Genomic DNA, 17013 nt, shown 5'->3' on the forward strand with positions numbered 1-17013 from the left:
GTTATTTGGTGCCAGTGTTAAGCATGAACATTATATCTGGATCTTGTTTGATGCGAGACGGTTATTCATTTAAATCTGAGAATAATGGTTGTTCTATTTATATGAGTAATATCTTTTATGGTCATGCACCCTTGAAGAGTGGTCTATTTATGTTGAATCTCGATAGTAGTGATACACATATTCATAATGTTGAAACCAAAAGATGCAGAGTTGATAATGATAGTGCAACTTATTTGTGGCACTGCCGTTTGGGTCATATTGGTGTAAAGCGCATGAAGAAACTCCATACTGATGGACTTCTGGAATCACTTGATTATGAATCACTTGGTACTTGCGAACCATGCCTCATCGGCAAGATGACTAAAACGCCGTTCTCCGGAACAACGGAGCGAGCAACAAATTTGTTGGAGATCATACATACTGATGTATGTGGTCCGATGAATATTGAGGCTCGCGGCGGGTATCATTATTTTCTCACCTTCACAGATGATTTGAGCAGATATGGGTATATCTACTTAATGAAACATAAGTCTGAAACATTTGAAAAGTTTAAAGAATTTCAGAGTGAAGTGGAAAATCATCGTAACAAGAAAATAAAGTTTCTACGATCTGATCGTGGAGGAGAATATTTGAGTTACGAGTTTGGTCTACATTTGAAACAATGCAGAATAGTTTCGCAACTCACGCCACCCGGAACACCACAGCGAAATGGTGTGTCCGAATGTCGTAATCATACTTTACTAGATATGGTACGATCTATGATGTCTCTTACTGATTTACCGCTATCGTTTTGGGGTTATGCTTTAGAGACGGCTGCATTCACGTTAAATAGGGCACCATCGAAATCCGTTGAGACGACGCCTTATGAACTGTGGTTTGGCAAGAAACCAAAGTTGTCGTTTCTTAAAGTTTGGGGCTGCGATGCTTACGTGAAAAAGCTTCAACCTGATAAGCTAAAACCCAAATCAGAGAAATGTGTCTTCATAGGATACCCAAAGGAAACTATTGGGTACACCTTCTATCACAGATCCGAAGGCAAGACATTTGTTGCTAAAAATGGATCCTTTCTGGAGAAGCAGTTTCTCTCGAAAGAAGTGAGTGGGAGGAAAGTAGAACTTGATGAGGTAACTGTACCTGCTCCCTTATTGGAAAGTAGTTCATCACAGAAACCGGTTCCTGTTACAACTACACCAATTAGTGAGGAAGCTAATGATATTGATCATGAAACTTCAGATCAAGTTACTACCGAATCTCATAGGTCAACCAGAGTAAGATCTGCACCAGAGTGGTACGGTAATCCTATTCTGGAGGTCATGTTACTTGACCATGGCGAACCTACGAACTACGAAGAAGCGATGGTGAGCCCAGATTCCGCAAAATGGCTTGAGGCCATGAAATCTGAGATGGGATCCATGTATGAGAACAAAGTGTGGACTTTGGTGGACTTACCCGATGATCGGTAAGCCATAGAGAATTAATGGATCTTCAAGAGGAAGACACACGCTGATGGTAGTGTTACTATCTACAAAGCTCGAAGAGTTGAATACGATAAGGTTTTCTCACTCGTATCGATGCTTAAGTCTGTCTGAATCAAGTTAAGCAATTGCCACATTTTATGAAATCTGGCAAATGGATGTAAAGACTGCGTTCCTGAATGGATTTCTAGAAGAAGAGTTGTATATGATGCAACCTGAAGGTTTATCGATCCAAAGGGTGCTAACAAAATGTGCAAGCTCCAGCGATCCATCTATGGACTGGTGCAAGCATCTCGGAGTTGGAAAAAATGATTTGATAGTGTGATCAAAGCATATGGTTTTATACAGACTTTTGGAGAAGCCTGTATTTACAAGAAAGTGAGTGGGAGCACTACAATATTTCTGATAAATATATGTGGATGACATATTGTTGATCGAAAATAATGTAGAATTTTCTGGAAAGCATAAGGAATATTTGAAAGGAGTTTTGCAAAGAAAGGCCTCGGTGAAGCTGCTTACATATTGAGCATCAAGATCTATAAAGATAGATCAAGACGCTTGATAAGTTTTTTTTTCAATGAGTACATACCTTGACAAGATTTTGAAGTAGTTCAAAATGGAACAGTCAAAGAAAGGGTTCTTGCTTGTGTTACAAGGTGTGAAGTTGAGTCAGACTCAATGCCCGACCACTGCAGAAGATAGAGAGAAAATGAAAAGTGTTCCCTATGCTTCAGCCATAGGCTCTATCATGTATGCAATGTTGTGTACCAGACCTGATGTGTGCCTTGCTATTAGCTTAGCAGGGAGGTACCAAAGTAATCCAGGAGTGGATCACTGGACAGCGGTCAAGAACATCCCGAAATACCTGAAAAGGACTAAGAATATGTTTCTCGTTTATGGAGGTGACAAAGAGCTCATCGTAAATGGTTACTTCGATGCAAGCTTTGACATTGATCCGGATGACTCTAAGTCACAAACTGGATACGTGTTTATATTGAACGGTGGAGCTGTCAGTTGGTGCAGTTCTAAGCAAAGCATTGTGGCGGGATCTACATGTGAAGCAGAGTACATAGCTGCTTCGGAAGCAGCAAATGAAGGAGTTCATATCCGATCTAGGTGTCATACCTAGTGCATCGGGTCCAATGAAAATCTTTTGTGACAATACTGGTGCAATTGCCTTAGCAAAGGAATCCAGATTTCACAAGAGAACCAAGCACATCAAGAGATGCTTCAATTCCATCCGGGATCAAGTCTAGGTGGGAGACATAGAGATTTGCAAGATACATACGGATCTGAATGTTGCAGACCCATTGACTAAGCCTCTTCCACGAGCAAAACATGATCAGCACCAAGACTCCATGGATGTTAGAATCATTACTATGTAATCTAGATTATTGACTCTAGTGCAAGTGGGAGACTGGAGGAAATATGCCCTAGAGGCAAAAATAAAGTTGTTATTTATATTTCCTTATATCATGATAAATGTTTATTATTCATGCTAGAATTGTATTAACCGGAAACTTAGTACATGTGTGAATACATAGACAAACAGAATGTCACTAGTATGCCTCTACTTGACTAGCTCGTTGAATCAAAGATGGTTAAGTTTCCTAGCCATGGACATGAGTTGTCATTTGATTAACGGGATCACATCATTAGAGAATGATGTGATTGACTTGACCCATTCCGTTAGCTTAGCACTTGATCGTTTAGTTTACTGCTATTGCTTTCTTCATGACTTATACATGTTCCTTTGACTATGAGATTATGCAACTCACAAATACCGGAGGAACAGTTTGTGTGCTACCAAACGTCACAACGTAACTGGGTGATTATAAAGGTGCTCTACAGGTGTCTCCAAAGGTACTTGTTCAGTTGGCATAGATCAAGATTAGGATTTGTCACTCCGATTGTCAGAGAGGTATCTCTGGGCCCTCTCGGTAATGCACATCACTATAAACCTTGCAAGCAATGTGAATAATGAGTTAGTTACGGGATGATGCACTACGGAATGAGTAAAGAGACTTGCCGGTAACGAGATTGAACTAGGTATTGAGATACCGACGATCGAATCTCGGGCAAGTAACATACCGATGACAAAGGGAACAACGTATATTGTTATGCGGTTTGACCGATAAAGATCTTCGTAGAATATGTGGGAGCCAATATGAGCATCCAGGTTCTGCTATTGGTTATTGACCGGAGATGAGTCTCGGTCATGTCTACATAGTTCTCGAACCCGTAGGGTCCGCACGCTTAACGTTCGGTGACGATCGATATTATGAGTTTATGTGTTTTGATGTACCGAAGATAGTTCAGAATCCCGGATGTGATCACGAACATGACGAGGAGTCTCGAAATGGTCGAGACATAAAGATTGATATATTGGACGACTATATTCGGACACCGGATGAGTTCCGGGGGTCACCGGATATTTATCGGAGTGCCGGGGGGTTATCAGAACCCCCGGGGGAAGTATTGGGCCTTAGTGGGCCTTAGGGGAGAGAGAGGGCAGTAGCCCAGGAGGTGGCGCGCCCCCTCCCATGAGGAGTCCGAATTGGACTAGGGGAGGGGGGGTGCAGCCCCTCTTTCCCTCTCCCTCTCCCTCTCCTTCCTTCCCCCTTCCTCCTCCTAGTTGGACTAGGAAAGGAGGAGTCCTACTCCTACTAGGAGGAGGACTCCTCCCCTTCCTTGGCGCGCCCCAAGGGCTGGCCGGCCTCCCCCTTGCTCCTTTATATACAAGGGCAGGGGGGCACCCTAGGACACACAAGTTGATTGCTCCTTAGCCGTGTGCGGTGCCCCCCTCCACCATATTCTACCTCGGTCATATCGTAGCGGTGCTTAGGCGAAGCCCTGTGTCGGTAACTTCATCGTCACCGTCATCACGCCGTCGTGCTGACGAAACTCTCCCTTGATCTCTACTGGATCGTGCTGAACGTGTGCTGAACGCGGAGGTGCCGTACGTTCGGTACTGAGGATCGGTCGATCATGAAGACGTACGACTACATCAACCGCGTTGTTATAAGGCTTCCGCTTAACGGTCTACGAGGGCACGTGGACGACACTCTCCCCTCTCGTTGCTATGCATCACCATGATCTTGCGTGTGCGTAGAAAATTTTAAAATTACTACGTTCCCCAACAGCAAGCCACCCTCGACTCGCAACTAGGGCTCAAATCTTTTTTATCCGAGTTACAAGTCCACCCTTTAGTCGCAACTAGAGCCCAACATTTTTTGTCTGAGTTGCAAGTCCACCTCGACTCGCAACTGGGGCCCAACCTTTTTTGTCCGAGTTGCAAGTCCACCCTCAACTCGCAACTAGGGCTCAATCTTTTTTATCCGAGTTGCAAGTCCAGCCTCGACTCGCAACTGGGCCCGACCTTTTTTAGTCCCAATTACCACCCTAGATTCGCAATTGGGATCCGACCTTTTTTCCCAGTTGCAATTCCACCGTCGACTCGCAACTGGGGCTCGACCTTTTGTTGTCCCAGTTGCAACTCCACCCTTGACTCGCAACTGGGCTCCAACCTTTTTGGTCCCAGTTGCAAGTCCAAACTCGACTCGCAACTAGGGCCCGACCTTTTTTATTCCCAATTGAGAGTCCATCCTTGATTTTCCATTAGGGGTCTGACCTTTTTTTGTCCTAGCTGCAAGTCCACCCTCGTCAGCGAACATACTATAGATGAGCCGGCCCAAATAGCTAGGATACGTTTTTTGTTTTGTTTCTTTATGTTTTTCTGTTTTTATGTATCGGTTTTCTTCAGTGGTTTTTCTCTGCTTTTCAATTTTTCTATTTTCCAAACATCGATCTCATTTTTTATGATTCTTTTTTCATAAATTCACAAGTTTCAATAAATGTTTGAAATCTGTAAATTTGGTATTTTTTTTCAAAATTGTTGTTGTTTATCAATTTTTTAAAAAAAATCTAAATGTGTTCAAATTTTTGTTCTCTTATTTTTTATCTATTTTCTCTATTTGGTTTTCTCTTCTTTTTTTTTCATGTTTGCTTTTAGTTCAATGTATATAAAAAAGTTCGCTTTTAGCTCATCGTATATAAAAAAGTTTACCATATATCAAAAAAGAATTTTCATTGTATATTGCAAAAAAATTGTGTGTATTCAAAACATGATCATCATATGTTAAAGGATTGTTCAATGTAAATTTGTGAGCATGTATTTGAAATATGTTTTCACCAAACTTTGTTCCTTACTGAAAATTAATTATAAAATAATAATAGTGAAAAACGCAAAAATCAAATGGCAAAAAAAAAGCATGTGGCTTGCGCCCCTCCCTCGCATGCCGGCGTCTTCCTCTCCTCTCCGGTCTCCTCCGCCATTTCCCCCACGGCCACCCCTCTCTCTCTCTCTCTCTCTCTCTCTCTCTCTCTCTCTCTCTCTCTCTCTCTCTCTCTCTCTCTCTCTCTCTCTCTCTCTCTCGATCCCGATCACGAGGAGGAAGGAACAACAAGCGAGACAGCGGCGGCGATCGAGGATGCCGGACACGACGGACGACGTGGCGGAGGGGATATCGTTCCAGGCGTTCGAGGACGACTGCCGCCTGCTCGGCAGCCTCCTCCACGAGGTGCTCCTCCGCGAGCTCGGCCCGGGCTTCGTCAAGCTCTTCGAGCGCATCCGCATCCTCGCCCAGGTACCCATGCATGCACGCTCGCTCCCTCATCGAACAAATGCATGCCTCAATGCATGTTGTCGCGTGGATGGCTGAAATGCCGGGCCGATCGGCCGGCCCTGCATGATGCAGAGCGCCATGACGATGCGCGGCGCGGGGATGGAGGACACGGCGGCGGTGGTGGAGCGGCAGCTGGAGGCGGAGCTGTCCGCCATGTCGCTCGAGGACTCGCTCTCCCTCGCCCGCGCCTTCGCCCACCACCTCAACCTCATGGGCATCGCCGAGAGGCACCACAGGTACGTACCAGCACATATGCATTCTCCTGCGATTTAAAATATTTGACATAGATAGAATTAATCTCTGTACAGACAAATTCAGAAACGCACACGTGCTAGCTAATGCTAATAAAAACATAGCTGCACAAGTACAAAATAAGTTTGACATATGCATGTTGCAAACTCATGGTATAGTTTGTTCCTTTCTGATCGATAATCTGAAATAACATCTTCACCTGATTTGCCACCCGAAAATCTACAGTGAAAGATCCAGTTTTGTGCAAATGTTTTTATCTTCTGTATACAGGGTCCGCAAATCACGTAGTGAAGTGCATCTGTCAAAATCATGTCACGATATATTCGACAAGTTGATCCAAGGCGGCGTTCCTCCAGAACAACTCTATGATACTGTCTGCAAACAGGTGCTTTTCTTTTCTTTTTAATAATGAGGCACGCATTTTTCCGGCATGGCGATCCGGCCAAAGCTTAGCTGATGGGAGTACTTGATATTTTCTTTCCCTGTTGTGCAGGGGGTTGAAATCGTTCTTACGGCGCATCCAACTCAAATAAATCGGCGAACCTTGCAATACAAGCACCTTAGGATAGCCGTGAGTTAATCTTTGGTTTCTTCTTTTGAGCTCACTGTTTCTTGTGTTCTTCACTTTTAATGACTGATGGGACTGTGCTTCAGCATCTTTTGGAGTTCAACGGACGGCGTGATCTTAACTATGAGGATAGAGAGATGCTAATAGAAGACCTGGTATGCTTTAGATGTTTTGATACATTTTTTCCATTAAAATACTCTGTTTTTTCTGATCTGTCCTCAGTTCATTCTGACTCTGATTACGATGCAGGTAAGGGAAATCACAGCATTATGGCAGACAGATGAGTTGAGGCGCCATAAACCTACACCAGTTGATGAAGCTAGGGCTGGTAAGAAATTAAGGCTTCTGGCTTTCCGGTTTGTCCATGCATGATACTCCCTCCGTCCCAAACTTCTTGTCTTAGATTTGTCTAGATACGGATGTAAAGATACATCCGTATCTAGACAAATCTAAGACAAGAAGTTTGGGACGGAGGGAGTACTATAAATGATTTCAAAAATAATTTCTTGACTCTCGCAGGCCTTCATATTGTGGAACAATCTCTCTGGAAATCGATACCACGCTATCTTCGCCGTGTCAGCAATGCTCTAAAGAAGGTTGCGACAACAATTACTGCGATTTGATGAATTTAACTTCTGTTTCACTCCCTGGAGCAATCTTAAAATTTTCTTTTTAACACTACGCATATAGCATACTGGCAAGCCTCTTCCACTAACCTGCACACCAATCAAATTTGGTTCATGGATGGGTGGCGACCGAGACGGGAATCCTAATGTCACATCAAAAGTAAGCTTACCGGTTTGATGATGCTTATTCACTAGTCTTGCTTGCGTTTAACTGTGTATATGGTCGATGTTTTTTTTTCCTTTTTCTTCCGTATTAGAGGGGTTGTACTTGATTGAAACAATTGTCATTTCTATGTGCAGGTGACTCGGGATGTTTCCTTGATGGCCCGTTGGATGGCAATTGACCTGTACATCCGACAACTAGACAGTCTCAGCTTTGAGTTATCCATCAAGAAATGTAGCGATAAGCTTGCAACCTTAGCCAATGAAATCTTGCTCAAAGGTTAATTAGTTTCATGATTATCCACCTAAGTTTTCCAATCTTTGTAATAACTAAAGACTATTACCAGAGGCTGCTTTGGTATGGCCAATTTATGGCACTGTCGGAAATGCCTAGTTAGTTTGAAGATCACACCTCCTTGGTGTAATAGCAATATGTATACGTCTTACACCAATATCACCTGTAAAGCACATATTTTCAGATCATATTTTTTATTTATGTTGATAATTCGAGTGGATTTCTCAGACTCAGAGTCGACATCCGAAGAGAAGAAGGCCAATCCTTGGACCAAAACAGGACCAGAAAACAACTTAAAACGGCCGCCTAGGATGGGGATGCCTGCTCAGCTTCCTTCTGGTGCTGATCTTCCATCATTGACAGGTAGAATCTCTGTCATGTGATCTGCTTAACTTAAAACTTTATGTGCTGCTGCATCAGTTACAATCATTTCACGTAAGTTCACAATTTTTTGGTCTATATTAACACCTGAATTTCTTGTTCCAAAATCTATGTAAAATTTGCAGTGGCAGTTATTAGTCGTGTCTTAGTTTATATCTTCACCCTTTTCTAATCTAGGACTTGCATCTGATGCAGAATGCAGTGATAGCGAATCTCAATTCAGAATAGTAAAACTTCCATGCAACCCGAAACATCAGGTTTGAACTATTCTTTTTTTTTACCCCGAAACATAGAACAATTGTTCTACGGTAATTTTCATTAGTAGTTTAAATATGTACAAAAGGAATAGAAAAATAAATTACAGGCAGACTACCCAACTCCTGTTTTCTCTAACATGGGAAAAATGTTAATCACTAAGAACTATGGTAAGAGGGAAATCATCAGGTTTGAACTATTCCGATGTCTCATATCATAGCTCGTGGGATAACATTCTGGCTTCCCCAAAGTGCATTGTTCACATCTGGTGCAATATGTATAAACATGTATGTTGGGAATTGTTACTATGAAACTAGAGGATACCCCGCGCGTTGCTGCGGGAATTGGTTGATGAAAATTTAGGTTGATAACATAAGTGCAATGGATTACATATAAACATGTATGTTGGGAACTGGTATTATGAAACTAGACGATGCCCCGCGCGTTGCGGCGGGATTTTGCATGAAATAAAAATTGCATTGAACTGATCAACCTAGCTAGTATCTTTATAGTTTCTCCTGTAGTAAGATAATCTATTTATCAGTATTTTACAAATAAATAAATAAATGCATCTCTCTATGTATACATTCAAATTTGGACAAAAACAAAATAAATATGGATCCATGCCTCATTGTTCTTTCATAGAGTACTTGAGTATGAAACGGATGGCTATATGAGTTGCATGCTTGGGTCAGTTTTGTGTCTTGATTAAAACACTCACGACACTTACTACATGCATTTGCATGCATGCGGTAGTTAGTACATGCGTGGTTTGTGCAGCAGCTCTAGTGTGTAGATCGGACGGATATTGTTGATTGATCTAGTATATCCAACGGCTAAATTAATTTGGGTGATGTGGCTTAAGGAGAAGCGAGAGAATTCCTGGTAGTGGGGGCTAGCTATTTAGATATAGTAGATGTGGTGAAAACATAAGTGCCATGGATTATGGCTGCATCGCGTCACCCAGATTGAATAACCGTAGTTAGCAAGCATTAGCCTGGATGCCGGGATACACAGGTGTCATTGTAATCCTTTTTTTTTTTTTGTCCACTAATTCTTTGCTTGTCTTCTCCAGGGAATCCAAATTCCAACAGAAAGAAGTGAGGAGAGTCACAGTCCAGTGCAGTCTCCTGGTCGTCGTCCATCATCATCACATATGAGTCGAACTCCAAGTGGTAGTCAACTAAGGAAAATGTTGTTCACAGAATCTAAGATAGGCCGGTCAAGCTTCCGAAAGCTTCTAGAGCCAAGCCTATCAGATAAACCAGGAATTACCCCATACAGGATTGTCCTTGGTAATGTGAAAGAAAAGGTTAGAAGCAAACTTCTTTTATTAAACTTCTTCCAAGCATAAGTGAATTTAGGATTGTTTGAGTGTCAAATTGGACTTGTACTGATATATTTTCAGTATTAAATCCAGCCCAACGCTAAGAAAAATATCAATCGGTGGAGATAGAGAGTAGAATTTAGTAGGGTCAAAATTGCTACTAGGTAGAGAGATACTTCCTATCTCATCTCATCTCTAACATAAGTTCAGTCTGACTCTTATATACAAACGCACCTTTCTTCATGGTTTATGTTCAAACACACTGAAACTTGCCTGATTGAAAATCTGACACGAGAGATGCCCACTGCTCCTGATGGAGAGGTTATATACTTATATACTCTCAGCTTTGATAGCAACGTACTATTTGAATCCCAATCAGAACCAGCAGCGCTAGGTGTAAACGAGACGAACACTATTTTTATTTTACAGAATTAAACGTTCATCTTTGACTACCTTTATTGTATATTTCTGTTTTCAGATGATGAAGACACGGAGACGGCTTGAGCATCTTCTTGAGGATCTACCATGTGACTCTGATCCTGCAGAATATTATGAAACACCGGATCAACTTCTAGAGCCGTTGCTCTTGTGCTACGACTCACTGGTAAGTCTTCATTAACAACTATTGCCTTCGGATCTTTGGGTTTGTCATTCTACAGTAAATATTTTTTGGGCATGCCAATAACCCTCAATATTGCATGAAAATCAATTTTGTAGAAAAAAGCGCAAACCTTTTTTACTATATCAATTCAAACTGTTAAGAAACCTATACTCTGTTATATCATTTATCACACGATCTGTCTTTTGTACTGAGTAGCAACGTGCGCTTCAATTATTTTGTGAAGCAATCATGTGGATCTAGCATTCTTGCCGATGGCCGGCTAGCCGATCTTATACGAAGGGTTGCAACCTTTGGTATGGTGCTAATGAAGCTCGACGTCCGCCAGGTATGTATTACAATTATTATTACTGCTACTTGTGATTTCTCAGATGTAACTGTGCCTAATATGTAATATTGGCTCCCAAAAAGCATAGGTAAAATTCAGTCATGAATAAAAACTACATATTTACTGCTTCAGGAATCGGGCCGGCACACAGAAGCACTTGACGCCATTACGTCTTACTTGGATCTTGGCGTTTATAGTGAGTGGGATGAGGAAAAGAAGCTGGATTTCTTGACTAGAGAGCTGAAAGGGAAGCGCCCTCTAGTTCCCCCATACATAGAGGTAATTTGTTGCATACATAAATCAAATATTCACATATAATTGATCGGTTACGGTGTAAATAAAGGGAGCGAAAGATAACCTTTGCCTAGTTGAGAAGATTTACATCTGTGTCTTTCCCTTCCTGTCTTTTAGGTTAATGCTGATGTGAAAGAAGTTCTCGACACCTTCCGCGTTGCTGCAGAACTCGGGAGCGACTCGCTTGGAGCATATGTGATTTCAATGGCCTCCAATGTATGATGAGACACCACTTCTGTTATCAACTAATGAAGCAAACATGAATATTCAGTTACCTTTAATCTTCTGCTATTTAAGAGTTCTGACGGAATCTCACCTGAACTTACCTAGTGGAGTCATATGTAGCACTCATATCCCAGATCACAAACTGTATTTGGTTGGCACCAGTTCTGATTTGCAGGTGTTTGTACTTCCTTTCAGGCCAGTGATGTCCTCGCTGTCGAGTTGTTGCAGAAGGACGCAAGGCTAACAGTTAGTGGGGATCTCGGAAGGGAATGTCCCGGTGGAACGTAAGCATGATTATCTATGCATGATATAAGTTCTAAATTTCTCATGCAATTTCCTGTCATGTTCAATCCACAGCTCTATGATCAAATCAACTGATGAACCTGAAAGCATCTCTATGAGTGATCAACTTAACAGTAAACCTAGAACCTGAAATCAGCTGACTACAACCCTACCAATTGGTTACATTAGCAGAGAGGCTGATTGAAGGAAAGAATAAATATTTAAAATCAATGTCTGTTCTTTGGTGAACAAGCAGGTTAAGAGTTGTTCCCTTGTTCGAGACGGTGAAGGATCTTCGAGAAGCCGGTTCCGCGATCTGGAAGTTGCTGGCCATTGACTGGTACAGGGAGCATATCATCAAGAACCACAACGGCCACCAAGAGGTAGAAATAGAATGCTTCTATTGGCTGGCGTTAATCTTCATCTCGGCCAATTATCTGAACAATCTTGCTAAATCTAAGTCGATGTTATATTCATGAGATCTTACATTAAGATCCGTGCAAATCTTTCTTTTCAGTTTTTCTTTTATCTTTCTTATTAGTACATGCTATGTCACTTGAGACGTGGTTTTATCTAAACACGTAGTACCTCTGTCTGAACGTTGCAGGTCATGGTGGGCTACTCTGATTCTGGCAAGGACGCCGGCCGTTTCACGGCGGCGTGGGAGCTGTACAAGGCGCAGGAGGACGTGGTGGCGGCGTGCAACGAGCACGGCATCAAGGTGACGCTCTTCCACGGCCGCGGCGGGAGCATCGGGCGCGGCGGTGGGCCGACATACCTGGCCATCCAGTCCCAGCCCCCCGGCTCGGTGATGGGGACGCTGCGGTCGACGGAGCAGGGCGAGATGGTGCAGGCCAAGTTCGGGCTGCCGCAGACGGCGGTGCGGCAGCTGGAGATCTACACGACGGCGGTGCTGCTGGCCACCCTGCGGCCACCGCAGCCGCCGCGGGACCCGAACTGGCGGCACGTCATGGAGGAGATCTCCCGCGCAAGCTGCGCGCACTACCGGCGCACCGTGTACGAGGACCCGGCCTTCGTCACCTACTTCCAGGAGGCGACGCCGCAGGCGGAGCTGGGCTACCTCAACATCGGCAGCCGCCCGGCAAAGCGCAAGGCGGCGATCACGGCCGCCGGCGGCATCGCCAGCCTGCGCGCCATCCCGTGGGTGTTCGCGTGGACGCAGACGCGGCTGGCGCTGCCGGCGTGGCTGGGCGTCGGCACGGGGCTCCAGGACGCGCGCGACAAGGGCCGCACCGAGGACCTCCGGGCCATGTACGAGGAGTGGCCCTTCTTCCAGTCCACGCTCGACCTCATCGAGATGGTGGTGGCCAAGGCCGACGCGCCCATGGCCAAGCACTACGACGACGTGCTGGTGCTGTCGCCGGAGCGGCGCGCGCTCGGGGAGGAGCTGCGGCGGGAGCTGGCCAGGGCGGGGAGCTGCGTGCTGGCCGTCAGCGGGCACACCAAGCTGTCGGCCAACAACCGGAGCCTGCGGCGGCTGATCGAGAGCCGGCTGCCGTACCTCAACCCCATGAACATGCTGCAGGTGGAGGTGCTGCGCCGGCTGCGCCGAGACGACGACAACCACAAGCTCCGCGACGTGCTGCTCATCACCATCAACGGCATCGCCGCAGGGATGCGCAACACCGGCTAGCTCATCCATCCCCGTACGTGGAGACCTCTCCTTTTTGGTACATGCAGGAATCAAACTCTGTACCTTGCTTGTAGGAATCTACACTAGTACTATTTATATGAACACAAAATCTTGCATGTATAGGCGGTCGTTGCCTCGAATGTGTTGTCAAAATACAGTGCATTTGTAAAGCCATATACTACTTTGTAAACTTTGATCAAGTATATAGAAAAAGTACACCTATATTTACATTATCAAATCAATATCAGCTAGAAACAAAAGTGACCCTAAACATAGGGGAGACTAGAACCCCCTATGCCTCGAATTCTTGCTGTAGCTATATCCAAACTTGCTGGAGCTACATCCAAACTTGTTGTTTAATTCGAAATTCTTGCTGTAGCTACATCCAAACTTGTTGTTTAATTCGAAATTCTTGCTGGAGCTACATCCAAACTGTTGCCATTGTGTCACCGTAGGTCACGCCGACGATGGACAACATCGAGGAATTAAACAACACAAGTACCTACAAGAACCTATAGATGACCAAATCTCACTTAATTGCCGTAATAGTAGATCGCCACAGCCGGTTGTGTTGACAGAGGTGCACTTGAAGCTCAGGCCATTCGACGATTGTATTCATGTTGAGGAATTCTACAAAACTCAATACGAAAACGCAGAGAGAGAAAAAAAAGTTTGCGGCTAGGCAATAGAAGCTGCAAGGATCGCCGCATGCGTTGGAGAGGAGAGTCACAGCTCCATATTCATGTCGACATAATCTATCTGTTTGAGATTGCTTTTACCATGGCAGTGTGGATCTCAGCCGTCCGATGGGAGGCTGCGTCCTTGGGAGACGAGATAGATGTACAGCATTAGCAGGGACGGCTCGGCGGGAATCCGAGTCCTTTCTCTAGCTAGCGATGGCTTTGTTGGTGGGAGACAAAGCACATCGTAAACAAACTGTGAGGGAGGTGGCATGCGCTTGAAAAGAAGGCAAATTTTAACATGCTCCCTCTTACCTCCTCTTTTTAGTTTTTACATGTATGTGTTTGATCTGTTGCAATTGCAATATGTGACCTAGCTAGGATTTGAGCATGAGACTGAGATGGACCTTTGTTCGAATTTGAACCTACGACACTTGCATGTGCAATATGTAGGTTGTTTTTTATCTTCGTTTTGCATAAACTATGAGACAGATGAGATTTGGGAACGGAGGGGAAGGTGGTCACTGACCTTATTCGATTCACGTGAGCATAGGGATTAGGGAGGCATAATGCAGAGATGTGGGGGCGTAGTCATCCACTGTACGCCCAGAGTCAAACCCGTATTACAATAGATGCAGTGATAAATCCACACATATCTTAGGCAAACTGGATGACGATGACATAGCCGACTGCTCCCTTCCTCTACAGCCGAGTGTCTGGTGGTCGACAATCGGGTGGCCTGGTATATGCCTTGTTGGGACTTAGTGCGGTCTCATGCCACCCTCCTTTTCTCCGATGGGCCCATGACCGAGCCCCTTGGCCCATTGCTTTCTGGATCGTATCTTATACGAGAGTTGGGTCTCCGATGGGCCAATCGTATACTTGGACCTACCCCGTAATTGTAACCCTGACATTGAAAAATGATATAAATTAGCCCTATAACTTGTGTTTGAAATACATTTGTTAATGTAGACATAGACTACGTTCTATATCTGTAGATTTTTCTTTCCTTCAAAAGTATCTGTAGAGTCGAGCTGTTTTTCTTTGTGGACATGTGTGGTTGCCCGCAGAGATTTTGGTTGCATTGCATATGTGTCACAGTTGGGACTAATTGAGGAAAATGGGGGAAATCACCATCTGCACATCGTTTGGTTGCCCGCATCTAAGCTGTCTGCATAACGGGAGAAGTTTTAGCATGAGGTTTGGTGTCCTACATTGGCTCGTCTCATGCAACTACATGGTGTTTGATTGCATACAGGCAGCTAGGTCTGATTACCTTGTATCATACGTGAGCTTACCAGCTACACCTTACATATGATCACACCGATCATACCAATAAAACAACACTACAATCACGACGAATTCCAAAAAAAAATTCGAGAGACGGGTAAGCCTTTGCTTTCACTCAATTAACCATTTATTGAACTATTAGATGAAAAATAAGTTTGATTCTGTTGCTTAGTATGTACAGGACAGCAATGTTTAACGAGTTTGCACGAATATGATAGCAAAACAAATGTTTTAGAAGCATGAATCATGAATAGGGACAAATACTTTGTTCAAACATTAATATCTTGTCTTTCTTTAATGTTCAAAATGATAAAAGGCTGTTTAGATACTTTGTATGTGTATACGTACTGCTAGGACAAATCTTTAGATATTAGAATCCCGGTGTCTTGGCTTCGGTTAGAAGTTTAGGTTCAATTTTTCTCTCGCAGGGTATCTACCATTTAAGCAGATGGTGACATGTCACTTTTGAGTTGGTCTTCTGGATTCTGATCCTCGTGGAATTTGTCCATCATGGCCAATTTGACGAAGCTCTGACATAGATTTCCGCAATCTCCTTGGAACAACAAGTTTAGGGTTTCACGCGCCACACTTATGACATCGACATATGGCAAGTGGTTCGGATCATTCAATAGTTCAATGATGACGATTGCGGCTCCAATGCGCTTGTCCATTGGAAGATGTGCGAAAAGACTTCTTGGCTGGCATCGATAATGTCAGTCCGACTCCAGTAGATGAGCGACTCATTCAAAGGTTAAAAAAAACCTCATTTGATGGCGGTAATGGTCGGTTGACAGTTGAAAACCTTGTTCATATTTTTTTAGGAAAATACAAAAGGAGAAAAAGCAGGCATAGATCCAATCTTTACTTACTCCTCCCGCCAGCCGATGGATTTTTCTTTGTACGGCATTTTCCTTCACTTGCATGTAAGCGACAACGGCAAATCTAATATGTTTCTGCTTCGCCGGCCAGTCGGTGGATCCTCTCCCTTTGGCCTATCTCTCTGGCTCCCGGTGGCGGGAAGGGAAATCCTGGCGCCTTGGCTCGGGTTAGTAGTTTATTTATTATTTTTCTCACAGGAGCAGCATTTAAGCGGATGGCAATGTCCAGCTGGTCTTTCGGGCTCGGATCTTCCTTGAATTCCATGATGACCAATTTGACGGGGCTGCGTTGAGATTCCCGACGTCTCTTTGGGACAACAAGGTTAGGGTTTCTCTCCCCCGTGTTCAAGACAGTGATATTGAGTCAGATGCTTTAGATCGATTCAAGGGTTCAGAGACGACGACTATGGTCCCAGGGCACTTGTCCTTAGGGGCACGTGGACGACGACTTCGTGACTATCGCGACAATGTCAGGCCGGCTCCGGTAGAGGAGCGATGCGTTTGGAGGTCGAAAAACCCTGGTTTGATGGCGGTACTGGCGAGCACTAGAAAAACGTTGATGTACTTTTTCAAGAAAAATAAATAAGAAACCCTTGTGGAGAGCGGCGTGTTGGCTGCTTGTTCGGAGGTACACAAAACCCTCATTTTGAGGGCCGCGGTGGTCAGTAGAAAAACATTGATGTATTTCTTCTGAGCATGTTAAAATTTGCCATCTTTTCTAGAAAAAAAAAAGCTTA

General features: G+C 44.0%; 1 protein-coding gene across 1 annotated transcript; it reads left to right on the plus strand.

Moving 5' to 3' along the window:
* Positions 1-5870: 5870 nt before the first annotated feature.
* LOC123073572 (phosphoenolpyruvate carboxylase 4-like) lies at positions 5871-13634 on the plus strand. Its single transcript, XM_044496655.1, has 19 exons — positions 5871-6121; positions 6233-6396; positions 6683-6797; positions 6906-6983; positions 7067-7135; positions 7230-7308; positions 7500-7576; positions 7671-7766; positions 7907-8048; positions 8292-8426; positions 8640-8701; positions 9775-10011; positions 10505-10630; positions 10872-10973; positions 11106-11252; positions 11385-11483; positions 11688-11776; positions 12031-12157; positions 12382-13634. Exons 1-19 carry the CDS (start codon positions 5966-5968, stop codon positions 13426-13428), a joined length of 3147 nt encoding a protein of 1048 aa, XP_044352590.1. The 5' UTR covers positions 5871-5965; the 3' UTR covers positions 13429-13634.
* Positions 13635-17013: the final 3379 nt, after the last annotated feature.

This window comes from Triticum aestivum, chromosome 3D (genome assembly GCF_018294505.1).
Source record: "Triticum aestivum cultivar Chinese Spring chromosome 3D, IWGSC CS RefSeq v2.1, whole genome shotgun sequence".
In the NCBI taxonomy this organism is placed as follows: Eukaryota; Viridiplantae; Streptophyta; class Magnoliopsida; order Poales; family Poaceae; genus Triticum; species Triticum aestivum.

What these genes read in the sequence shown, in the direction of transcription:
- LOC123073572 (XM_044496655.1), top strand. Translation starts at nt 5,966, where the DNA reads ATGCCGGACACGACGGACGACGTGGCGGAGGGGATATCGTTCCAGGCG. An exon ending in TCAGCAATGCTCTAAAGAAG is followed by an intron (nt 7,577 to 7,670) that starts GTTGCGACAACA and finishes CTACGCATATAG; the next exon opens with CATACTGGCAAGCCTCTTCC. An exon ending in TGATCTTCCATCATTGACAG is followed by an intron (nt 8,427 to 8,639) that starts GTAGAATCTCTG and finishes CATCTGATGCAG; the next exon opens with AATGCAGTGATAGCGAATCT.